General features: G+C 40.2%; 1 protein-coding gene across 1 annotated transcript in view; it reads left to right on the top strand.

Moving 5' to 3' along the window:
- Window positions 1-25871, top strand: part of TBC1D4 (TBC1 domain family member 4) — a 116593-nt gene that overhangs the window by 42650 nt on the left and 48072 nt on the right. Inside the window, exon 2 of the mRNA XM_086482001.1 lies at window positions 25059-25661. Coding sequence (XP_086338127.1) covers window positions 25059-25661 — 603 coding nt within the window. The remainder of the gene's footprint in view (window positions 1-25058; window positions 25662-25871) is intronic.

Below are 25871 nucleotides of genomic sequence, written 5' to 3'. Positions count from 1 at the left end.
TGCAAACTATTGTCTTCCCTGAAGAAGAAGGTTGAGTTCTGGATAGAAGCCAAGATTGAAGTACATAAGTTCTCATAATTAAGTAGTTCAATATTAGGAAATGCCCCTGATACTTTAATCTATTTTTTAAAATGGTATAACTGAGGAGTTTATGAAGGAATTGCTTTAGGAGGAGCAAATTTCTTAAAAGTAGGAATTAATTTTTAACTTACACAAGGCAGTGAGAGAAAGGTAATAGGAAATAACTAGGAAGAGAATGGTAAGTAAATAACCAAGATGAAGCCAAAAAAAGCTTTAATCCATTCAATAGAATTTGAAATGGCAGATTGGGTTCAGTAAACTTGGTTCTGATGTGGCACTCATTAAAAGTGAGTCTTTCCAGTGGCTTCAGTGGAAGCCAGACTGTATTTTTTTTCCTTATGGTTAGATATTTAAATAAACTGGAAAATGGAAGACAACAGAACAATATAAGCTGTGTTTACTTGTCTTCAGAGGGACTCTTGCCTAATTTGAGTTACCTGGATAGTAATCTTGAGGTTGGTATATGAAGAGATGATAAAAAAATTGAGCTTCGTGTTAGTGGATTCTCACTGTGGTACTGTTTCACAGTCTTGAGTTTATTCCCCCATAGGCACCTACACCGGGGCTTAACAGAGATGTTCCGATTGCTGTTACAGTTGGTGATGGTCTAGTAAATTCAGTCTGTGGAGTCTGGAGTGCTAGTGTCTGACCAGATGTTAGTGGGGTGAAAGGCATTCTGCGAGCTAACTGCTGTGGGAATTTGAATTCTTAAGTCAGATTCATTTCAGGGGAGAAAAATGGAAAGCTGTTTGGGGATGGGACAGGGCAGGATGGGATTCAGCTGCAGGTGAAAGTTCCATCTCCTACATCAGATGGCTACTGTACCTCCTTCACGTGCAGTAATAAAATTCCTCTCCATCTTTTATTCACCACCCACTAAATTATTAATCCAGTCTGTTTACTCATAATAAATAGTCTTGTCTAAAGCATGAGAGTTGTGTTTTGATTGACAGTCACAGGAATACTGCATGCATGAATTGCTGTAACTCATTTTGTCAAAAGTAATCAGTGTAAGACCCAGACTAAATATTTAAAAATTACACAGCTATCAAGGATTTGAGGGTCCCTGACTAGCCAAACACAGTAATTCTACGTCAGCATCTTATGTGCTATTTGGTGTTCATCTTTCTGTTGAAAACAAGTATGCCGAAAAGTCAACTTTACTATTTTTTTTAATATTGAACTTGATTGTAGCTTAAGTAGCTGTGGCATTGTCTTACAGGATAGCAAAATCCTTGCTGTCTCTGCCAAGGTTTAACAATTGTTTCTATGCATGAGAGTTTTGTGACACTCCTTGAATTCAGGCACTTAATCATTCCAGTCCTTGAAGACACACCACAGATATTCCAGTGTGGTAGTATAAGACCATTGAAAATACTTCGGAGGGAGGTGAGGGATATGTATTTGGGAAACGTGAAGTCTTCACATCTAGAAGCTGTGGACATGCACTGTGAGACAAGCTAATGGAGATGTGTTAGGCTCACTGCTGTCCTGCTAGGGATGCAGATCATCTTGTTGCTCTTCCGAAGTCCAACTGTTAAGTCTTTGATTTGGCTTCAGAGGCAGTATCTAAGCTAGAGAAATGTTGTCGCATGATTTCAATATTCTTCAATAGTGGATGGTATTGAATGACATCCTGCAAAGTGTAAATATGAACAGGTCAAGCTTAAACACACTAAGCTTGTGTATACACCAATGGTACAGTGTTGGTGATGATGAATAATGTAGCCTGTGTGATCTTACCAGCTGTTTGAATCATTTGGCTTAATGCTTTAGAGAGCTATGACTGTAACCGATGAAATACTGCAGTGTGTGTGTGCCTAAGAGGGAGGAGGAAGGAGGTAATGAACTTGTGAAACAAAGTGATCTTCACCATGCCTGAAGTGACCGTGTTAGTGTTCATGTAAAACTGTAATACGGCTTCTCATTCAGTAATGGGAAATGTCCAGATTGCTGCAGAACAAACACTCCTGCCATTTCATGAGTTACAGACTTTCTCGTTTTGATGCACTTCCTTCTGTTTAAAAGAGATAAGAAAGTTGTGTTGTTATCTGCTGGATAGCTGAGAAGATTCTGCTAGGCCTTCAGCATTTCCTGGAAAATGGATGTGAAATCATCTGGTGAGATGGAGCAGAAAAAAGAAGGAAGGGAAAAGAAATAAAATGCCCAATAAGAATTTCTTTCATATAATGCAATTTATCAAGTTTGGTGGTTTTTGGTTTTTTTTTTTTTTTTTTTTTTTTTTTTTACTTTTCCAGCTTATCTTATGTCCTCAGCTAGGTGCTGGGCAAGAAACAGTGCATTATACCAGCTGCAGCTGATGTGTGCTGGGCACACACTTATGTGTGTATTGGCCAGCTGAGCAGACGCCTTCAGTACATGCTTGACGGTTCTCTGTGCGGGCGTCTCTGCATTACGCAGCCACTTGCACACTTTGTCATCTGCGCTCCCCCTTTGCCCTTAAGATGGCGAGATACAGGTCAAATTCAGTGGAAGACTTGGGCCCTAGATGCTTATGAGAATGGGGAAGACAAGAAGGAACTGATGATGCAATTTCAGAAACCTTTTTTTTTAGCCAGGAAAGGAGGCTTACAAGGTGCCTGCAGGTGGTCCTTGATGTTTCACATGGGACCTGTGATTATTCCTTCCAGTCCTGTGGCCTGGGCATGCAACTCTGCCATTGTGAGAAGCCTGCCAGCACACTGTGATCCCTTACAAAGGCAGATCGGGTACCTCCAAATTATCTGTGGAGATCCCAATAAGATCTTTCACTCTGTTCTAAATAAGTAGGTGTTTCCTTCCAGACATTCTCTCCTTTTGCTGTCTAGGAACTGGGGAGATCTGTTTTCTCCCAGAAGGATCGATATCTGAAGCAAAGACTGAAGTTTAAGCACTGCATGTCAGGTAGCTCCTAGCAAAAGAAGGCCCCTGAGCATGTGTTCTCTCTGTGCTTGAGGATGTCATTTCTCAGTGTTATGCTTCATTCCTCATGAAGCTGGGGATGGGACACAACTGCTTGTGTGTGAGCAGCATTCTATATATTCCTGGCTCTCCCAGAAAATTACTTCAGACACTAACTGTTAGCAGTGACTAACACTTACCTCTGTGAGTGACAGGGCTTGTCTAAGACCAGAACTAAGTCAGGCAATGTGGAATTCCAGTCCGAGTTCTGTTTCCGAACACTAGTTTTATGCAAAAAGAAAAAAAATGAGCATTGTTATGTTGTTATACTGCACCTTTATTTTAATAGTTTCAATCTGTGAAATGATAAATGATAATGCTTTGTAAACAGAAATCAGCCTTGCTTCCTGCCTCGGAATTTAATAGGAACCTAAGGGTGTATGAAAAACAAATGTATCAAGTTCTGCTTGTCAGTACAAGCACTTGTTTACCAGATTGTAAGCAGTAGTAATGCTACTGTGAACAGTTAAGTTGGCTATTCTTTCAGCAAGAGTGAAGACGTGCAGATGCAGCCTACTGTGTTGCCTGGTTTCTGATTTCTTCAAAACAAGCATTTGAAAGCAACTGAATCTCTTCCCAGCCCTATTGAGTTGGACTGAAGAACCATAGTTAGGGAAATAACTTCCTTCCTAACAGATGAAGCTTTTTTTAAGTTCCTCAAGAGCCTGTTATTAACTAGGAGCTGTGGAGAATTTATTTTGGCTTTGCAAAAGCATTGGAGAAAGGCTTTGCCTTGGCTTTTTGTGAGATGAGATGAGCAGGCTTTCTTGGCATTGTTTTGTATTTATGAGGCTGTTCCATTGAGTGGTAGCATATATGTCCTGCCTGTTGTTCATCAGCCACTACAGATTGCGTTACTTATGTAACATAAATCAACTTTACTAGGGAATGGAGTATCTGAAATATCATTTTTTTTGAAGTATGAACAAGCAGAACTTGATGCCTAGACATAAATTTGGATATAAATTGAATCTGACTTCAGAAAATTGGAGCTTTTAATTTTTTTATGCAGTTCTCACCAGATTTTTGATAGAGCTTGCCAGTGGTTTTAAGTGTTTCCAGACAGAATTCCCTGTAAAGCACCTGTATAGCTTATCTCTCCAAGTTCACGTTCAAGTTGCACGGTTGCAATGTTTTCAGTTGCTTGGTGCATAAAGACTCAGTACTGTGTTTTAAAAAAAAAAAAAAAGCATGTGATGGTGGCTTTTCCTTATTGCTGGAATTTGTGGGGGTGGCATCTTCCAAACCGTATCAGATTCCTTGAATGTGTAGGAAAGTGATGCTAGTATGAGTGACTTCAGGCGGACTGCAGAGATACTAAGTGGACATTTCTGGTTCACCTTGTGTGAACTGTTGTAGTTTCACTAGAACCTGTCTGCTTTAGGAAACCTTGGCATGCAATTGAATGTATGAATGACACAGGTGAAATGGAGGGAAAGCTTTATCTTCTGTCATCTTTCTCATGGGGGAGGATGGACTTTGTTATTTGGCTCAAGTTTTGGGAAGAGAGAGTTTCACCTCCTCTCTGGAGGAAGAGAGGGGAAAAACGTGTAGATTTAACTTGCTCATTATAGGCTACAAGTCATAGTAAAGGTCTAATAAAGGCTTGGCCTTTGTTTCGTTAGAGTTTTTGTTTTGTTTTCCTGTTTGTTTGTTTAAAGTCAGGTGGCAGTAGAGAAGTTTTTAAACTTATACAGACTACAACAAACTCCCAAATACTTGCACTGTATTTTTCTGTCACATCATAGCAAAGATGTTTTTGTTTAAGTGATAACTAGTGGGAGAGTCCAGCATTTGAGCAAACCGATTTCTGTTTGCTTTTCCCCTCCACTGCTAGCAAGTAAAATGAAGAACACTTGCTCTCTAGTCAAACATGTAGGACAGAAGGACCAAAAAAAAAAAAGGTAATCTTTCTGGGGAACAAATTAGTTACTTCAGCTGTCAGGGGTTAGGTGAGTAAAACTAACCAACTTAAAAGCAAAACACAAACCCACCCACTCCCCTGCCCTCCCCCCAAAAAAAAACAAACCTAACAAACCCTTTTGCCCTTACAGCTAAGCTGCTGTTGTTTAAACATTGATACAGAAAAAGCTTTAACACAAGTGGTACTAATTCTCTCATGCAAAAATTGTCTTTTTTTCTTCTTTTTTCTACTGCATAGCCTTTGTAGTTACTTTATAGAAATCTTACGGCATACATCAGATCAGATGAACCTGTAGGCATTTAAAACTCATCTTGAAGGTGGATTTGAGAGGAAGACCTTCTGTCCTTAGAGGTCTGCTGACTAACATGGTTGATCAGTCTTACCTGGACTCTTCTGGACATGGCCTTGAAAAGAGAGAGATTAAAGCCTGCATCTTTACAACGATGGAGAAATGCTGCTGGGGCAGGGGAGGTTTATTGCCAAAAATATCAGAGGTCTCAATTTTTCATCTCATTCTTGAGTGTCTCAGAAAAGCAAGTTCTTCTTTTTCCTCCAAGCAGTTAGACTCTTAATGAATTCAATATTGCAACCTTAACCTTTTACTGGCAAACTTACTTGAGACATCTGCCAAAGAAATGGAATTGCACTTAGAAATATAACGAACACTATAGTAAACAGATTTTCTTTTTTTTTCCCCATCAGAATAAAATAAGGAATACTTCAGTAGCTTCTTTTTTAAAATTAAAAGCACTTGTAGAGGGTCCTCACTGAACCCTGAGAATACAACAAAACAATAGGAATGAGGATGGGCATTGTAGCCTCTTGGCCACACCTCTGTTCCCTTGGCAAGCACTCTAAAGCCCACTGTGCATGTTGCAAGGTTTATTTACTGCACCTTTGCATGTGGGTGTAGATTCTTGGCCCCTTCCTAGATGACTGCAGGACCTCGTTTAAAAAAAAAAAAAAGTCATTGTCTAGTTTTTGGCTAAATGGGAATTCTTAGCCAAGACACTCAGATGAATGTGGCTGTTGATGTAAAAATGTAAAGGTTAAGATGCAAAAAATCTCAGGATAGACTAAAAATAAAGCAGTGGTGTGCACCTTGAGGCCTGGAACTGAGACACTGCTCTAAGCAGCAGGCATGCAGGCAGCATTAGTGGTTGCTGGGAGTTCATTTTCTGCATTTAATGTTTGAAGTCTGTCCCCTTGGTGTGCCTGTCAGTTGGCCACCAGTAGCAAAGGTATGCGGTAGGGCATGTATTGGCTTTTCAGTTCAATTCCTGTTACCGTATTGGTGTGCTATGCTGTATAACATAACATATGTTATATATATATATATGTCTGAAAAATCCAGGTGCAAAAGTATGCTGTGTTTTGGGAGGCAGGGTGGGGGGGTGGGTGTTGTTATTTAGCAGCATGTGGATAGTAATGAAAATCATAAGGGTCTCTTTCTTTAAATATTTGTGCTAGGTTAACCTTGGCCAGCAGCCAGACACTCGCCCAGTCACTCACTTGTGCTCCCACCCCAACTGGATGGAAGCAAAAATAGGATGGAAAAGCTTGTGGATTGAGGCAAAGACAGGAAGAGTACTTATCAATTACTATCATGGGCAAAACAGCCTCATCTTGAGGAAGATTAATATATTGCCTATTAAAATACATTTGGATGTTGAGAAACAAAGACCAAATATAAACCACCTTCCCCCTACCCACCGTTTTTTTCCAAGCTCAGCTTCACTCCATTCACATCTCCTTTCCCTCCTCCACCCCCAAGCAGTGCAGGGAAGGATGGGGAATAGGGTTTGGAGTCATCCATAACAGCTCCTTCCTCCTCATGTCTTACCGTGCTCCAGTGTGGGTCCCCCACAGGCAGCAGTTCACATCAGGAAAGCCTGATCTACGGTGGTCTGCTCCGCAGGCTGCAGGGGAATCTCTTTCTGCTCCACCATGGAGTACCTCCTCCCCTCCTTCTTCTCTCACCTTGGCCTCTGCAGGGCTGTTTCTTACACTTTCTTTCTTGCTCTGCCTGTGTGGCATTTTTTTTTTGCTCTTGCTTAAACCTGTTTTCCCTGAGGCACCACCTCTTCTTCTCTCACCTTGGCAGGGTTGTTCCTCACACTTTTTTCCCCTCAATTCTTACTTCCTGTGTAGAGTTTTTTGCGCTTTCTTGAACACACTTTCCCTGATGCACCACCACCTTGGCTGAGGGCTTAGCCTTACCCTCGGTGGGTCAGCTGGAGCCGGTTGGAATCGTCCGTGCCTGGCACAGGCAGCCCTGGCATCTCCTCAAAGAGGCCACCCCTGCTACTAAAACCTTTCTACCTACACCCCATACAATACCTCATCCGATTTTTAGTTAGCTGAGAGGGGCTTGCGGGGGTCCTAACCTCACTGTGGCTTTTTGGAGGGGAGGATATCTACTTCAGAAGGTAAACTTGCGGTCTTAATTATTTTGATGTGCCCCTTTTCTGTGTATGCAGGATGCAGGGTTTCTTTCAGCCTTATAGGCTAATTTTGTGTAGGTCCTCTGATAACTCTAGTTGACTGCATCTGGCACAAGGTTGCAACAGTGGAAAGTATTAAAGTTGCAGAAATTTAAATCTTCAGGGGAAAATATGAAGGGTTTGCGCTCATTCTGCAGGTTTCATTTGGAGAAGGGGGGGGGAACCCCAAACCAAACAAACCTCAACCAAGCATTGCGTCCCTCATTTATTCTCAGCCTGTCTCTGCCATCATCACAGCTCTTTTGTCCTCCCTTGTCATCTTAGGCTATCAAAGTAAATGCAGGACTTAAACACAGTACATAATTTGATTAATTTTGTATTAATGTTTGGCTCCTCAGCTAGTGCGGAGGTGAGTGTGCAAAGGCTTTTCTGAGTGGCTGCTGATTAAATTCAAGCTGAGTACATAAACCTGAAGTCAGCCGTTTCTGTGGTGCTTGTAATGGGGCTCAGGACACGTGTTCACATCCTGGTGGAAAGGTAAGATGCCTTAGCACAGGGTGTGTTTTGCTAGATAGCACAAGGTGGTGTTCAGATAAGCAGTGAAGTGATATAAATACAGCTTTGTTCTTAACGTGATGAAGGGGTCTGTTGTGTTACAAAGAGCAGCTCCCTCCCCTATTCAGTCTATTAGATATTTTTAAATTACCTAGGGACCTAGGAGCTCTGAAACTTCGTTTCAGCCAGTTTGAGCAGCAGCTGCTGGGTAGAGTCTCATAGCCACAGTTCTTAGTCTCTCTATTTGGGGAAAGCTTGCTCATGAAGCCTGTGATAGTGCTGGGTAAAGCTCAGGTGACAAAACTTGACAATTTTTGTCAATAAGTGTGTGGAAGTACATTCTTACCTTCTGTATGTGTGAGCATCCAACAGGCCTTGTAGAAATGTAGCAATCATTTGTATGCAGCTGTAATGATAAATAATTAGGAGTAATCATTTTTGGTGTGGTAGCTTGAGAAAGTGCTGGTGAGATGGTGGTGAGGAAGCTCTTCAGCACCTTAACTTTGAGACGCCTCTCTTCTTTCCCTGCTGCATATAGGAACCCTTCTAAGGGCCAGCTGCTTAAAGGCAGGTCCCCTTCTGGTAGGAGTTTCATCTGTCCTTGTGTCACCAGTTGGGTAATTCTTGTAAATTTGAAGCTTTCTAATCTTGCTGCATATAATTACGGGATAAGAAACATGCTGTTTTGTGTGCTGCAGTTTTGATAAATGCTTGGAAGTTTTGGGGTTGACAGCAAGTGTGAGTGTGCTTTTAGCAGCTGGAGTTGCTTGCTCTTTCATCCCTCCCCTGAACAAATTTCACGCCTTAAAATATTAGACCTTGCTCTGAAGACAAAACTCTGCTTGGTTTGAGAGGACTGGTAGGTGCTGTATTGGTAATTATGTGCTTTTCCTTCTTACGCCTACATTGCTGAGCTGTTAGCTGCATGAACCATGATTTCAGCTTCCGCGTAGGTTCCTTCCGAGAGCTGCAGAATCCAAAGTGCTGTATCCTTCCACATTTTAACATCATAAGTTATATGTAAAAGTTTAACTAACATATACTCTGTTCTTACCAGAATATCAGGTTCTCAGGATTTGACAGCTACTATAGCTGTAGGTCCTTTCTTTCCCCCCTGAAAAGCATGGTAAATAAAACCCCTGAAAAAAACAAACCTCAGAAAAACATTAATAAAAAGCAGTGAATTATTGCTTCCTCCATCAAGTATCTGCTGTCTGCTGTTGTCCACAGCTTTTTTCCATTCAAAGAATCTTGTAAGTTCTGAAGCTGATGCATCATAACTATAAAGCAAATGAAAGTGCTCTTTTTAAATCCTTCTATGGTACATAAATATTCTTCCAACTATCTGTATGGCTTTTTTTTTTTTCAGGATGAAACTGTAGGGTATTCCATAAACTGGGTAAAATTATACAAATATGTTTTTTTTCTTAGAAGAATAAATGACAGCTCTTTTACTGTAAGCTTCTAGACTATGAAATAAGACGTAATTTAAAGTTTAGTAGGGAATCCTAATTTCTGAGTGGCATGTGTGCATCCCTCAGGTTTTATTGAGGTGGGCCTATTTGTGGAGCTTGTGCATCATGAACAATTCTTAACTGCTTGGAAATGTACAGCAAGCAATTGGTCTGCTGTGTAGTAACAATACAGGACTCTTGGAAAAGTTGCCTGCAAAGGTGAATCTGCTTTGTGTATTTCTGATAAAATCCTTGTTACAGTCAACATATATTTCAGCAGTAGGACCTCAATTTGATCTTGATTTTCTGCCTATATTGAGAGGGACAGAAGACCCGAATAAAATAGTAGCACTGCCTATTGTTCTTTGCAGTATTCAGATATTTGCCATTTGGAAATAAGCCTTGTGTGTCTTAAATCTTATATTTCACCTTCATGTCACTTAAGAACACTCTATAATACCAGGATGTTGTTACATGACTTGTATCTGTTAATGACCTAACATGTCTCTTTGCAGTGCTACCTTAAAATTACCTCCTACTTGCTATTTAACCAGTCACTGATTTCCAGGAGTGATAAGCACTCAACTTTGAATAATTTTGTTTGTTTAACAAACTCAAAAGTCTGTCATTCCTCGGTTGTACCTAAAAATTTCAGACCTGTCAATCTAGCAAGTTATAATGGCCCTTGTTCTTTGTCTCCATAATTAACTGAATTTGTAGGTTAGTCTTCCTTCTTTTTTTTTTTTTTTCATTTGGTTAGCTCTTATTTCAGTATGTCTTTAACAAAGATTGATTTCTAATGGATGCTGAAAGTGCTCTCCTCTTGTGTTCTTAATACAAAAAGAGGGCACAAGTTTTAAATTTACTGTTCAGTAGCATTTTTTTACTGTATGTATAAAGATGTATAGAAAATGCTATTGAGCCTTAAAATTTCCTTGCAGCAACTCTATGTCCTAGAATCCCTGTCCACTATGGTCAGTCTCAGAGCAGGCATCATCTAAATGAATTAGGCTAACAAATCGTCATGAAGCTGCTACTGATGGAAAGTACTACGGTTTCTCAAATGTCCTGTGCTGGTGAGCAATTCCAAACTGTTTAATTCCAAGACTGGTGTTCATATGCGAAGCATCTTTGAAGCAGTCAGACAGACTGAATGAGGATTGTGATAAGCATAAGGACCTTGGCATAAAATGGGTTGTGTCAGACTTCCTTGCTGATCAGGGAAGAGGAAGCATATTGAAAAAATAAGATCACAGATCAAATTCAGAAAAACGAGGAAGTCTGTGCTCTGCACAGAGTGAAACACAGGTTAGCTGTCTTATGTAGTAGTCAGTAAAAGCTCCTTTCACATCACCTTGTAGAGTCTTCAGAAGTGCAGCACTTTTAGTATGACACCAAGATGAACATCCAAGTCTGAGCTAGTCATTTCAGTGTTCCCATGAAGGGAAATAGGATGTAAAAATATACAGGATGTAAGTTCAAGTGTCTGTGGAGAGCAGCCTCAGCTGGGCAGGTTGGAACGCTGCAAAAAGATGCTCTCATATGCCACTTTGAAATTATTTACATAATAAGTAGTGGATTTGGGAGCGAACATGTCTGTTCTTTATGTTTTTCTAGTACTTTCACTTATAATTTTGTCATTGTTTACTCCAATGCATCACAACCATCTTATAGCGGCTGTGTCCCGTCCTGACCCATCCTGTCCCCCCCTCCTTGGAAAACAAACAAAACCCCAAACAAAAAAAGATTTTTACTTGGGTAGACTTGACTTCTGTTCATCTAAAAATATGGAGATGTTAGTATATTCAGTTTTACTCATTTCATTCAATACCTATGAACTAAACTCTATTTTCATCTAGGAATTTAATTGGGTTTGTCAAATCAATTGTGTGTTTTTCAGATTTTGCTTCTAGCTGACTGTCCATATTAATTTCTGAACTTGTATAGTCTAATAAAATTTTCTTGATTAACCAATGATTCTGTTACACCTGCTTTGTTGTATCATAACTGTTTTGAAGTTGCCCTATTTATGCAAGATGTTAAGTTTTTCTGAGAGCAAAACCACAGAAACGAGCCAACTTGTATCCTATGCTAGCTTCAGCTCCCTGAGAGCTCTTGAACAAACAGAAACTACAGCAACTGGGACTATACCACATGGTTTAAAAGCTCCCTAGAGAATAATAAATCTTACGTGTTGTATATTTCTGTCATGTTTGGGATAACCCTTGAAGTTGCGATTTCTGTTGTTGCTCCCTGAAGTGTACTGGTATCTACCATGTAGAAATGTATGGAGTTGTTTTGGAAGCCCTTGCAGGTGTCACAGCTGAAATTGGAAGTCATGCTTGTGAATCCCACCACACAAAGGACTGAGTATTGGTGACTAAGAGTTATCTTGCCTTCCTAGATAGGATGCTGGGAAGCACAGAACAGATATATTATGAAATGTGCTTGTTCTTATTGATAGAACTGACATATATTCTTGCTGGCTCTGCAAAACAAGTTTCAGCCTTGACTTCAGTGAGAACAGGACATCCAAACATGACGAAGAATAAATTCCTAATGTAGATAATTCCCAGATTGGCTAAGCTTCCCCAAGGGAGGGAGAGTTGATGGGTGGGAGGAATGGAATTCACTCCTCAGGGGAGCTTATTTTCCGATTTCCATTAATGGTTACATGTTTGCTGCTAACTCTCATCAGCAAACTGACTTGCAGTTGCAGAGAGAAATATTTCATAATCTGGGCTATTGTAAGTAAAAAATAGCTTCAGTAGAATGGCGAAATTGTGGGTAAACTGAGTTTTCAGTTGATCAGTCCAGAGAAAACTGTTGTCTTTTATGAAAGAAGAACTCGCATACTTATTTCTGAAACTTTAAGTTACTTGAAGCTGTATCTTGCTTTGATTGCAGCTGAGCATAACCTTAGCTGAAATGATGTAAGAAACTCCTGTGGTAATCTGATGTGAATAGAATTTATATTCTCTTTCAAAAGAACTTACTTAAATGTCATGAGAGTGCTGTTGTGTCAATGGCAAAACCACTCTTCCCTTCTTATCTCTCACCCCATCAGCCCAGAAATGGGAGTTTAGTTTCCAGGCCAGACAGGATCCACAATATGGGGATTGCTGTGTTATATCTAAGCATACTTTTGCCAAGCCCTAGACATCAGGGCCTTGCTGCCTTTCTGCTCTACATGCAGGGGACATACCTTAATATATAGGTACCCAAGTAAGGTGTGTGGGTGGTACTAGTAAGATGAAGATGCTTCCACAGAAGGTGAAGCAGTGTGGACTTTGGTGTGCTTTAATAATGAACTTCCAGAAATCCTGGGTATGTTTGTGATCCTATTTCTAGGACTTGATAAAGCCTATGCTACTCTTCCTATGAACGTTGTTAGCAATGTTAGCTCTAGTTGGTTAATGCAACCTACCTATTCTGCTTACCTAGGTAGACTCAAGCCAATTCCAAAAGATGGTTCCCTAAATCTTACTGTTTATGCTGTCAGGTAGTGCTGTGCAACTGCTGGCTCAGAAATAACTGTCACATACCAGGCATACTAATTGAGAAAACAAAGGTTAGCAGTACTGAAACAAGTAGTATCTACCAGTGGCAATTAGTGGAGCACTGCTAAAGTTAGTTTACCTGAAGTGTATGAAAATGTTGCCTAAAAACCAAACAGAAACTCCTCATGTACCCTCAGAAACAGCTCCTTCCCATCCATCTTGATTCATCACCTATTGTGTTTTCTTCCGTACACAGTAATGGAGTGCTTTTATGCTCCCTTTTCCCCTAAAGTTTTATAGAATCCAGATTCATAATCAAAACAAAACACTCTCACACAAGTTTTTTGGGAATATATGCAAATGGTTTCATGGGTCTTTATCAAACTCTCAGATTATTCATTATGTGGATCACTATTGGTGCAAGAGTCTTGCCTTACGAAGCTGTTCCTCGGAAAGGATGTTACTGTCTCTTTATTAACTTGTTTGTCTCAAAGCTTTCTGGGAATGCATTTCCTTTTCTGTTGCCCCTCGGTCTTGTGGATTGGGTATTTTTATTATTATTAATGGTAACTCTAGCTCTTTGGGAATTCCTCTGCCTGAGAAAGTAAAACAACCACGCACTTAATTACTTTCAGCTATTAAATCTGACATACTTACCCATTTAACTGTGTCTGTACGGATTTACTTTGGAACACAGTAACTATCTAACTGCATTTAATCTTTTCACAGCTAACATAAACAGCTGATGAAATCTTAGTATTTTTAACAGTTAGTGATTGACAAGATTAGACTATTGTGACTCCCAGCTAGAGTAGCGCTTTGTGGTGTTCTAGCTCTGGCTTTAGGCATGGTATTCATTATTCCTCTGTCTGTCAGGTAAAGTGGTGATTCAGGATTTTGGTGCTGGAGGAAGTCTAGTTGGGTGGAAGCTCCCTGCTCTGACCGGCACCTAGTTTCAAAGCAGTTGGGAATTGAGCATCTGGATCAAATTAGCTTTGAAATCCTGTTTCACTGTGTTTATGCTACGGTTGTTTGCCGGTTGTTATCTGGGAAAAGTTAATTGTACTCCTGGTTGCTTAGGCATTTGATAGTGTTGCAAGATAATGCAGTTGCTCTTGTGAACTGCGAGATTACTGGACAAGCTGGAACTTGTGTATTTCCAAAGTACTGGAAAAGCAATGAATGTTACTTGGCAGGGGTGGAAAAGCTGTTGAAAGGCTATTAGGTTGCAATCCTTTTTTTTTTTCCCTTACTCCACGCACACTGTCTGATATGTTGCATGCATTTGTCTTTCACAGTTTCTTAGTGAATGTCCTTTTGAGAAAAGGAGTCTTGAACCCAGTAGTAACTTTTTTTGAGTCTGTGCAGCAGTGTCACCTGCTGCTTGGCACTATTTTTGGTGTCCACCTTTCTGTAAGCAGCGCCTTTTTTAAGGAAAGTTTGTAGTCTGAAACTTCTCAATACTGCAGTCAAGAGTTTCTGGGAAAACAGCAAAGAGGAAAAGACCTAACTCCTTGGTTTCATGTCACTGAGGAACTTCTAGCCTCATTAAGGGGGCTAGAAGTTATTGCAGTGCCTGACTTTTTCTGAACCAAATATATAGACACCTGCTAGATCTCTTAGACCGAATAGAGTCTGTAACTTTTCCCATCTCCTGGAGTGAGTGCTGAATTACTAACCACTTACTATCTTCTTCAGTGGTAGAAGGTGGTAGTGGTTATTGTAACAAATAAGTTATAAAGGTGGTCGCGTCCATGGAAATCAGATGCAGGTGATAGGTCTTCAACCAAATCTGGACTGATACTCACTTTAGGAGTTGTCATGATCTGCCATGCAGGAGTCCTGAAACCTCGATCTCTTAACTAGGGAAAAACAGACTTTAAAAGGTGTGTTCATTTCAGAGTGAATCAACATGTTAGTTCATAATTTAAAATTAAAATCTGAAGAGCTTCTATCTAAAACTACTGGGTTAAGAAACTCTACTGCTTTCTTAAATGTGGTGCATGGAGCAGTTACTTCAGTCTTAGCACTTGCACTTCAAATCTGCTAAAATGCAGTTCAGTATTTTCTGATCTGTATTTGAGAAGTGGATAGTGACCATAAATGGGCAAAATACTTCAATGAGCTCTCCAACTGTAGCTTCCCCCCCCAAAGGAAATGAATGCAGAGAATGTATTAATTGTTTGGGACTGTCCATGTGACAGCCTTATCTTCTCAGGCAAGCCCTTTTAAAAATAAGGGTATGTGTTAAATACGATGGAGTTCTTAAAAACAACATCTTCTTTAGTAAAACTCTTACTAGAAAATAAAGTGCCAAATAAGTTAAAAATGCAGAGTTTTTAGTTAATAAAATAGTTAATATCTGAATTTGTGTTTTCATGGTTTTGAAAAACTTGGATTAAAGCAGTTGGAAAGTTTAAGATGAACTGATGTTACCAGCAAGCTGTACTTTGTGAAATGTTTCATGGGGGACTATGTCCCGAGCTTAGAAACAAACTTGAGAGTACTTGCATATGCTCAAAGTGTGTAAGTCATAGGTGAGCTGAGATTTACTGTTGTACATATTCAAAGAACGTATGGATCATCATGAGAGCTCTGTACTAACACTTGTATGGGTTGCAGAGTATTCAAGCAGAGTGAGTGTGAGTTGTATCTGAAAGGTGGAAAAGCATTAGTCTGACTGTCCTAAACACAGGAGTGAAATACGAAACGTGAGAACCTTCCTTCACTAAAGCAATGTTCCTGTTGGGCTATGCTGTCACTGCTATCATTGAAGTTCTTTGATCTACCACTGTAGAGTGCTTGCATGCAAGTATAAAAAAAGGCATCTGTTGTCTGCTCAGGCATCCAAACAATCTTGTAACTCTTACACATTCTTTCCTGTTAAGTAACTTCTATCATTATACTGCTTATTTAAATTTGGATACTTGACAAAGCAGTATCTTGTGTTCATGTGTAGCACACAGAACATGTTAGGTGATCCACAAGTTTCCAGTAGCAAATTAGGTAATGTGGTGAGTTCTCTAAGCGTAAGCTGTGCAACAGCGGTAGACTTTTTTCTGCTTGTTAGCTATATCAAAACTAAACAGCACAAGTAATTCCAAGTAAAAATTATTTTGAGAATTGAATTTTATTTTATTTTAGCTTACTTATTTAAGAAACTCTCTCTGTTTAGGCTGGTTTAGTGGTAGTCTTCAGCTTTGCCTTCAGCAGGAGTATGTGATCTCCCCAACATATGGCATGAGGTTGAATGCTCCGTAGTAGTTCTTTAGAAGCAAACCTAATTGGGTTCTGACCAGTCACCTGGGAAAAAAATATAAGCAAGGCAAATAGGAGGAAGATTGTCTCCTGAAAGCAAAACTTTATTATAGGCAATTTTTCAATGGGTTTTTGGCTTGCTCCTCGTGTGGGTTTTTTTTCCGTTGCTGTAGGCTTTGGCTATACTCATGAACCTGTAGAGAACAGCAGAAACATGAAAGCACTAGCTACCAGGGGTGACAGTCAGCTTGAAGTGCCAAAAGCTGCTTTCATTGGGCCTTTCTTTGCTAGTCCCTCCCTGTGTTCCAGCTTTCCTGCTAGTGGGCTTGTGTTGTGTTAGCCCAGACTCGCAGCAGAATGGATTGGAGTTGATGGCAGATGCTTATTACTGCCTGCTGAGAACCTGACTTTGTGTTTTCTAAACTGTATATTTAGAAGTACACTAAGTGCAGGTGGGTTATAGAAATGCTTAGCAATTCAGTTATTCTTTTCTCTTTGTGATAGTGTTTCTCTTGGCTACAAATCCTCCTCTTTTCTGTAAAACTGAAGATGGTTGGTATTCCTTCAGCACTAAGTCAGCCGATGGAGACAAATTCTTCTGTTCTAGATACTGAACATCTCTAGCATAAACAAAGTCAACAAATGGCTTGTGTGACTGTGTACATTCAATCACTCTGAGCTGGTCTTTTGTCTCTTTATCAGAAAGATGTGTTTTTAATGGTGAAAACTGTTAAGTGAAGCACTGTCAGCAGTGTGTAAAGTAACAGACTGCTGTAGATTTAGTAGTACAAAAGGCCTGGATGATCAGTTCTGTACTAACTAGATAGCAGTTAAAAGAAAAAAAAATTACCCTTTCCTACCCTTCATTCTGGTTGAGAATAGTTATTGATATCTGTACTTTGGCTGGCATTTGAGTGTGTTTTTGTGTAGGATAACAACTTCACCTTGGTGTCGAATGCCTGATACATAGCAGGACACTGTATGTGGCTTATTTTGTCTCTGTTCATGGTTCAGTGCTGTGGCTGGGTTCTCCTGTCTTGTGGATATGCACCTTAATACTAACTGGAAGCAGAGTCATGTCCAATAGCTCCTAATTTTTTCTCACATTGCACTGGTTTCTAATTGATAGTTGTCAAACTCTTTCAGTAATTACCAAAGCACGGGATGTTGATTTCTGGGTAGTATCCTGTTTCTCTTTTGTTTGTTTTTAAGTATACATAGCTAGATCATGAGTGGGACTCGTTATTCAAATCCCAGGCAGCGCGGGTTCTTCCAGCCCGAAGTCAGGAAATACTTGGCTTTTGATGCATAACGGTTGCTGCACAGAGCTCTGGCTGTGCCATGATAATCACGAACCGAGCCGGAGGAAGTGCTGCGACAGCACTGCCAGCCCTTTGTGAGAGGGGGATCTTTCTGCGCTCACTTATCCCAGGAATCTGTTCCTGAGTTCTCATGTTTGTGACACTAAAGTTCGGTGACAGTTTTACTTGGACATGCCTGTGCTTCTGAACTGGATCCCACACCAGAAGGTACTGACCGCTGCTAACGTCTGTGTGTGTGTGAAGTTCATTCATCTCGTGTCTCTGTATGGTGGAAGGGATCTCCTACTGCACTTCATGTGGTAATGGAGCGAGAGGGGCTGAGCTTCTTCCTTGCTTTGAAAATAATTGCCTTGCTAGAACTGCTGTCGTTAAGTAGCCAGATTTGTTAGGCATGTTTGTTAGATCAGTACTTCACAGTCACGCTAATGTTTATAAGCCTTATGGTATGAAGAGGGGCTTTGCTTTGTTAATAAATTCCAGACTGCAATTTTCCTGTGGAAGCTAGAAACAAACTAACAAGATCTGCAGCTTCTATGCACAGTGAAATTCTACCCAGCTGTGGAAATAATGATATACAACAAGTGAATTTTGTTCTTTGCAATATCCATGGTGTTCAAGTTCTAAGTTTGGCTTAACATTGAAAGCACTGATCGGTAATTAGTGTGGGATGCATTTGAATGTTATCCCTCCAGCAAAGAGGGGAGCTCCACCTTTGTTTACTGGAGGCTGTTTTAAATTCAAAGGGAGTGTGTATATATATATATATATATATAATTTTTTTTTTAATGCTTCAACTTCTGTCACTGCTATTCAAGAAAGTGTGTAGTAGCACCAAGGAGATACTCTGCTTATTCTAGAATTGTGACAAACTGTTCTGGTGTTATGCTGCAGCATGCATGATTTAGTAGGCTTGATAGCCTTTCTTTTTTTCAACTTCAAGATATTGTTGATAAATACCTCTTAGCTGAAGTTCTTTTGGGGGGGGTTTAAGGCAGGATTGATAAAGTTGGAATTAATTTTAACAAAAACCTAGTTGGGTGACATAAGAAGACCTGCGAAGAAAGTTTGAATTTGGTGTTAATTATTTTCTTGTAGTCCTCTCTTTGGTTTTAATCCTGACTTTGGTTTTAATCAAGTCAGATGAAAGACCTTGTATTAGTTACATCAGTAAAACTGATGTTTCCAGCAGGAAAATTCATTTCTGCATTGAACACAGTGAAGGTTCTTGATGTATAGTAGAATAGTTTATGGCAGTACTATTCACAAGCACTTTGAACAGTGTACTACTTAGGCATGAGGAAGGTGTTTGCTCTCCATTATGTGTTGACCCAGTTGTAGGGGTAGTCACAAGGGACAGAAGTGAATGGAGCCCATGACCTGCAGAGCTGGAATTAGCAGATCTAGGGTATTAATATATGTCTTCTAGCCAGGGCTGAGTGCTGCAGCCTTATTCTGCACTAGCTGGCCAAATGGGTGATGTACTGCAGTAGCTGATAAGGTCTGTTACCAGGGTCATGGGGGCCATGGGGCAAAGGGGGTGTGACATGCAAATGGAATAGATTGAGAGACCATTTGGCTAAAATTAACGCTGTCATTAGTTTCAGCTTACCAAACCTCTACTGTCTGTACTGAAGTGTGTGACAGTGTAACACCTATCAGGCTTTACTTCTTACGTTGTATATCAGAGCTGAATCTTATTGTAGGTGATGCAGAACTTGACCAGTGCCATTTATTCTGATTTGAGTACAGCTGACTTATTGAATCGCCACATATTGAATCAGATCTAATTGAGTGAAGAGTGATTCATACAATCTTAGGTTACTCAAATATGAATAATAACAAATTTAGTTTGGATTCCCAAGTGTGGTGGATTTTTTTCCTTTAATTAGACTTATTAGATTGATCACGTTTCCCTGGAGTGAAATACTGCCTCTTTGATGTCACTATGGAGCTCTTTTTACTTCCCTCTTAGTTTGCAGTCCTGTTTGTTTAGTTTTGGTAGGATTTTTGTTGTTGTTGTGTTGGGGTTTTTCTTCCTCCTCAACCATGTTTTGGAGTGTTCCACACACAGAGGAGCCAAACTAGTATCACAGGTCTAGTTTTGTACTTATGGTACCCACTGTCCACCCTTGTCCCTTTGGCCTGTTGCATTTGTGGGGCTTTTGGTACAGGCCTTGAAAAAGGATCTCTGCTCTTCTGAGTTCTTTTGGTTCTATTCAGAGACTTAGGAGTTACTATGAGCAGTGTTTCAAGGGTGTCAAAGTTAATGTGCTGCTGTTGTTTTCTGACAGGCGTGTATAGCTGTTGACATCCTGGAAGGGAAGAAAGCTCATCTGGAGCTCTTGCATCCATTTTGTATGGTATTAATTTATTAATACCTGACAAAGCTCAGTGTGCCTGTAACTGTTTAAGCATGAGGTCACTGTTGTATTAGAACCATAGAATGGTTTGGTTTGGAAGGGACCTTAAAGATCATCTAGTTCCAACCCCCCTGCCATGGGCAGGGACACCTTCCGCTAGATCAGGTTGCTCTAAGCCCCATCTGACCTGGCCTTGAACACTGCCAGGGAGGGGGCAGCCACAGCTTCTCTGGGCAACCTGTTCCAGTATCTCACCACCCTCACAGTAAAGAACTTATTTCCTAATAGCTGATCTAAATCTTCCCTCTTGCAGTTTGAAACCATTACCCCTCATCCTATCACTACACTCCCTGATAAAAAGTCCCCCCCCATCTTTCCTGTAGGCCCCCTTGAAGCACTGGAAGGCCTCTAGAAGGTCTCCCTGGAGCCTTCTCCAGGCTGAACAACCTCATCTCTCTCAGCCTGTCCTTATAGGGGAGGTGCTCCAACGCCTAATCATCTTCGTGGCCCTCCTCTGAGCTCGTATCAACAGGTCCGTGTCTGTCTTGTGCTGGGGGTCCCAGAGCTGAACACAGGTGGGGTCTCACGAGAATGGAGTGGAGACTTCCTTTGATCTGCTGGCCACACTTGTTTTGATGCAGCCCAGGAGAGAGCTTTGTGTGCTCTTGCAGCATATTTGAGTGTGTTGTTTAGTTCCTTCATGTAGATAATATACCATACCTATCTAGTTCTTCAAGAAGCTTGTCAGGAATTTTGTTTGTTTTTCTGACAACTTTGCAGTTTTATTGCGTGGTGATCTGTGTGCATCTGGGTTTAACTCTTAAGGACCTTGCAGCTTCTGTTTTGGGAGCTCATCCTCTTCTTTTAAGCATTTAAAGTTAATACATTTTTCACATTCTGTGGTCAATAAATATATAGGACAATTAACATTTAGAATGTCAGTTTAAGATGCTTATAGTATAATTTGTATAGACTGGGAATATGTCTATCTCTAACAAGCTTGTATTGTCCTGTCACTGTACTTTTTAATTTTTTTTTTTTTTTTTTTTTTTGGTAACTGCCTTGTTCTGCTTCATGTCACAGTCTGCTACTCCTCAACACTTTAGGGAAATTTCGTAAATAACACCTGTAGGCGTGACCTACATTATGCTTCTGCTTTCTCCTTCTGGTTTCACAACTGTTGTCCTGGCATGGCACTACCGGCTCCTGCCTTTCTGCCTGAGAAGCCCTCTGCAACTCCCTTTGGGACATAGTCATCTTCTCCTTCTCTGCCCAGCAATATTTGGAGAAAGGTCAAAGGCTCTTAGACTATAGGACTTGGGAGAGGCAAAGCATGGGAGAATTAAGTCTTCTTGCATTTCCCAGCACTAGCACCACTGGGTTCATTCGGGCTGGAAGTGTGCCTCTCGCCCTGCAAATACACTGCCTATCCCACTCTGCTCCAGTCTGCCTCTTTGACATAACTATCTTCAAGGCTTGATGACAAAAATTCTGCATATGTTAAAGAGATTAATTGCTTAAATATTTTAGTTTTTCAGCATTCACCTGAATCCTTATGTGATAACTCATTTAACCTTTTTGTTTTGCTCTACTCTAACAGCTGGTAGTATATGTCCAGGAAGATCTGCTCTGGCTCTGTGGGTTTCAGGAATAAGAATCTCATTTCTGCCCTTTGGCTGCTTAATTTCATGAGACTTCTGCACGGAAATACTAGAACTTGGAAACACACTAATAAGTATTGAATGTTTCAGGAGTCTATCTTCTTAATATTACTAAATGGATTTCTGAAAATAGTTAAACAGTTTTATCCTGTTAATTCAGTATTTTAAAATCTCCATTCTGCTTACTATCTTGTCTAACTTTGACCTGCAGTTTCAACATTAACAAGTAATAAGCTAATACCCAAATCCCCAAAAGTGACACAACTTTGATGGTGAAACTTTTGTGACTGGGGCTTCTTGATATACAGAGGAGCAAAATGTCAAAAACCAACGATACATGCCAAAGAAATCTGTAAAAAGCCACACTGGGATGGTTGCTGTGCTTGATAATTGTGTAACTTTTCCTGTATCTTGCGTTTCAGGAAAATATAGATGCAAACTCTTGTTTAGACTGCACTTGATCCCAGTTATGGTTTTTTTGCCCAAAGTCAAAACATTAAATGGAAATATTGTCATCTGAGACATACCTGATCAGATTACAGTAGCACTTGGTTCTTGATAAGGTAGTATCACTCTGGGAGTGAAGAGGGTCAGGTCTAACACTGCAAGCTGGCACATCATCATCAGTAAAGTTATTCCTGTACACTAAAGACAGTAAAATCCACATGTATGGCTAATAGCTTAGCAATGTTAGTATCTGTCTTGCATCTAATAATTGAAGCTATTTTTCAAACCTTACTATCTAGAGAATCCATGAACCAACCAACAGGCACCTGGAACTCGTTCTGGACCGTCTGACAGAGATGTCTTATCCCTTTTGATATCCCTGTATTACATTGTTTTCCTCTTCATCTGTATATCAGAAAAGTATTCATAACTACGGAGATTAAATGGGTCTCAATTTTTCACCTTGATTTATCACTTTAGTTCTGTGGATAGGTAGAAAAATAGGAAAAAAGTGAATACTGTTGAGAGTGCCCTCTAAAAAAATAACATAACTGTAAAAAAAAAAAAAAATCTAAACAAAATAGGGAATAAGGATGGGTTGGGCAGTATGAGCTGAAACCTCTGCTCTAATGCCAGGATCCCTCTATGCTGAAGTGAAAATACTGCAGCGATTTATGTGGTAGGTAGAAGCAAAAGCTATACAGGGAGCAGGGATTGTGGAATAGTAATTGTGACTCAAATACTAGTGTCTGAAGAGTACGCACAATCTAGAAAAGATGGAAATAAAACCAAGTGATAAATAGCAGGATGGCAGGGTGGGTTTTTTAGATAGAATTGTGATTGCTTAAAACTCTGTGTGTATATTTTTAGGGGAGATCTCTGAGAGAGAGAAAGGGATGGATGAGGAATCCTATTGTGGTAGAGTTGATAGTGTCTTATCCCCAGCTTATTTGGACACTCGCTGGCAGGGAAGTGGGGGATAGGATGTGTTAGGAGGCTGTTGGGTATTATTAGAAAGACTTAAGAATTTCTTCTCCAGTCTTTTAGAAGTGATGAGCAAGTGGCAGAACCCAGTTATTGGAGCAGAAGTGATGGTACACTTTTTTAAAAATCCAAATTGCCGATTAAACAGCTGACATTGTTTATTCTAGCTGATTTGCGTGTAGAATTTACACATTTTGAGTAGAATTATCATTTGTCACTGTACTTTGATTAGAAATATGGGTCAGTTGTCCTGCAACAGGTTCTGGATTCTAAAATGAGAAATGTTAATTAAAAGACAGCTAGCTTGTGAATTTTGCCAAAATAGAGAGCTAAGGGATTTAAACTCTAGAGCTTCTTTAAGTACAGACCATAGAAAGAGTAAGAAGACTAATCAGCGGAAAAAGAACTGCATCTTGGAATATGAACCAGCATGTGTAAAGTGAGAATTGTCCATGTTCAGCTGAGCTGGCAGGGCTGGGAGGAAGCGCCCCTTGGGCGATGGTAAAGCAGCCTGGTAGTGAGAATGAGTGAAGATTAAATAAACTCTAGTATCTGTGTCAGAAGACATAACTTTTAGCCTCACTGAAAACTGAGATGATGATGACATCTATAGGGATGAAAGCCAAACAGTCAGTAGATCTTAGGGTAATTGAACTTCATTTTGCAATAAATGAGCTGGAAGCAGATTTGAGTTGAATGCCCAATGGATGAGTGTGGAACAGGAGACAGTGATTAAGAAAAGGTAGTTTTCCACTGTGACTTGCAAAAGTATTGGCATACGAGATTACTGCCTCATTAGCAAGTTTCAACTGGTGTCACACAACTGAAAGAAAGAGATACTGGAGGGAGCATGGATTATTTACTAAGATGTGACTTGAGTTACCTTTTTTTAATAGGAAAAATATTTTGAAACAAATTATCAAGTATTATAGATATGGTTGGAAGCTGTGTGGAATACAAAAGCTGTTGATTGATTGTATTAGATTAGAAGAATGTTGAGAACCGATTTCTCTTGCGAAAAAAATCAGATAGATATTCTCTCTTGATCTTATTTTGACTAGTAACTTCCCCAGTGCATGTAATGTGATGCCATTCATTATCCTTCCAGAGGAGATGAGACCTGGTGAGAAACAGGTCTGGTTAAGCAGAGGTAGGTGCTGTCAGAAGAGCAATAGAATCACTCTGTTCTGTGGTCAGTGGAGTCAGACAAGTCCTTATTTTCTTGAGTGAAGGTGAAGTGAAAAAGGAGCTTGCATATTAAATACGCTGATACTGAAGGCAAGCATCCTCCCAAGTTGACTGAGATAAAATGGAGGAAGAACCAGGTGGCCTTAAAAGAACTCAGTAATACAGGGCTGAAATCAAGAGTTTCTGCTGGAGATATGCAGTTTGGCCTTAAAGGACATAGTAGGAATCTGTAGGTAAGAATGATGGAAGAGAAGAGAGATTGGGTGTGCTTCTTAATTGCATGATTACTGAGACAGCAGGGAAGTGTGACCTTGAAGTAAGCTATGTCATAGGATGGATGGGTGAGGTTTTTTTAACAGGTAATTAACAAGAGCTAATGCAGCTGTATACATAGTACTTCAGTAAAGTTTCCAGATGCTTGTATTTCATACCTGTCAATTAAAACTGATGGGGATTGTTGGGTTCTTTTTCACAAAACTTTCTGCAGATGTCCTAAGAATGGAGTGTCTGCTCTGCAAAATAAAACCAAAGAAACAGTGATGGTCCTATGCAACATACATCAGCAAGAGATGTTGATGTGGGAAGAGGGGTACAAAAATGAGAAGGCAGTCTCAGTTACCCAAAAAAAAGAAAAAAGTGTGAACATTTGTTAGTAGACCTGGTAATTTAAAACCTTACGTTTGTTTCACTGAAACAAATTCCAGTGAAAAAATTAGAAATTATTTACTTTGCTTATACTGCATACATTGTCTATACAGAATTTATAATTTACTATTTTTATATTGTCAGCCAAGAAGCTAGCAGCACTCTACTGAAGAAGTAACTTGTGTAAATACTTACATTATCAAATGTTGGATGTATCACTGTCTGTGCTATCTCATTTGTGGCTACTAAACAGACCTTTCACACTACCCCTTAGGTTCCTGATGTCATCAGCAGCATAAGACAAGTCTCCAAAGCAGCACTGAAAGAAGATGCCAAACCAAGTAAGGATAGTGAAGATGCCTTCTATGACTCTCAAAAATTCGAGGTCTTGTACTGTGGAAAGGTGACGGTGGCTCACAAGAAAGCTCCCTCCACCCTAATTGATGATTGCATTGAGAAATTCAGCCTTCATGAGCGCCAGCGCCTGAAACTATTAAATGAGCAGCGGAATAACGAGTCAAGTTTGGACTTACCCCTGTGTGAAGGAAACCTGCCAGCTTCTCCATCGGATAGCCCATTTGAGGAGCTGGACAGCCCAGATAACGCTGCAGGGCATGCTGCAATGTTTACAGTCGGCAGCCAGACCAACTTGACCAACCTGGCCAGCACTCGTGGCTCCTTTCCAGAGCGAATTCTAGAGGACTCTGGCTTTGATGAACAGCAAGAGTTTCGCTCTCGGTGCAGCAGTGTTACTGCAGTTATGCAAAGAAGGGTTCATGACACAAACCTGAAAATACAGCCACGCAGAAGACATGCAAGTGCACCCAGTCATGTTCAGCCCTCTGATTCTGAGAAGAACAGGACAATGTTATTCCAGGTGTGTACTAGGATGAGCGGTTTCATGTTGGTTTTGCACCATATCTTCTCTTGTGCAGTTTGAAGCTGAGGCACGTTTTGCAAGATGAGTAGTATGGTGGTTTGTCATAAATATTTATGTGTCTGTTCATAAATGATTGGAACACAAGTAGCTGAACTTTCTAAAGGAAGTCACCTGAACTCATGAGCTCAGGTAAGTTTTAAGAAAAAG

The sequence above is a fragment of the Leptosomus discolor genome, chromosome 1, assembly GCF_034619465.1.
Source record: "Leptosomus discolor isolate bLepDis1 chromosome 1, bLepDis1.hap2, whole genome shotgun sequence".
Taxonomy (NCBI): Eukaryota; Metazoa; Chordata; class Aves; order Leptosomiformes; family Leptosomidae; genus Leptosomus; species Leptosomus discolor.
The sequence above is the reverse complement of the archived record's forward strand: the minus strand, read 5'-3'. Positions and strand labels throughout refer to the sequence as shown.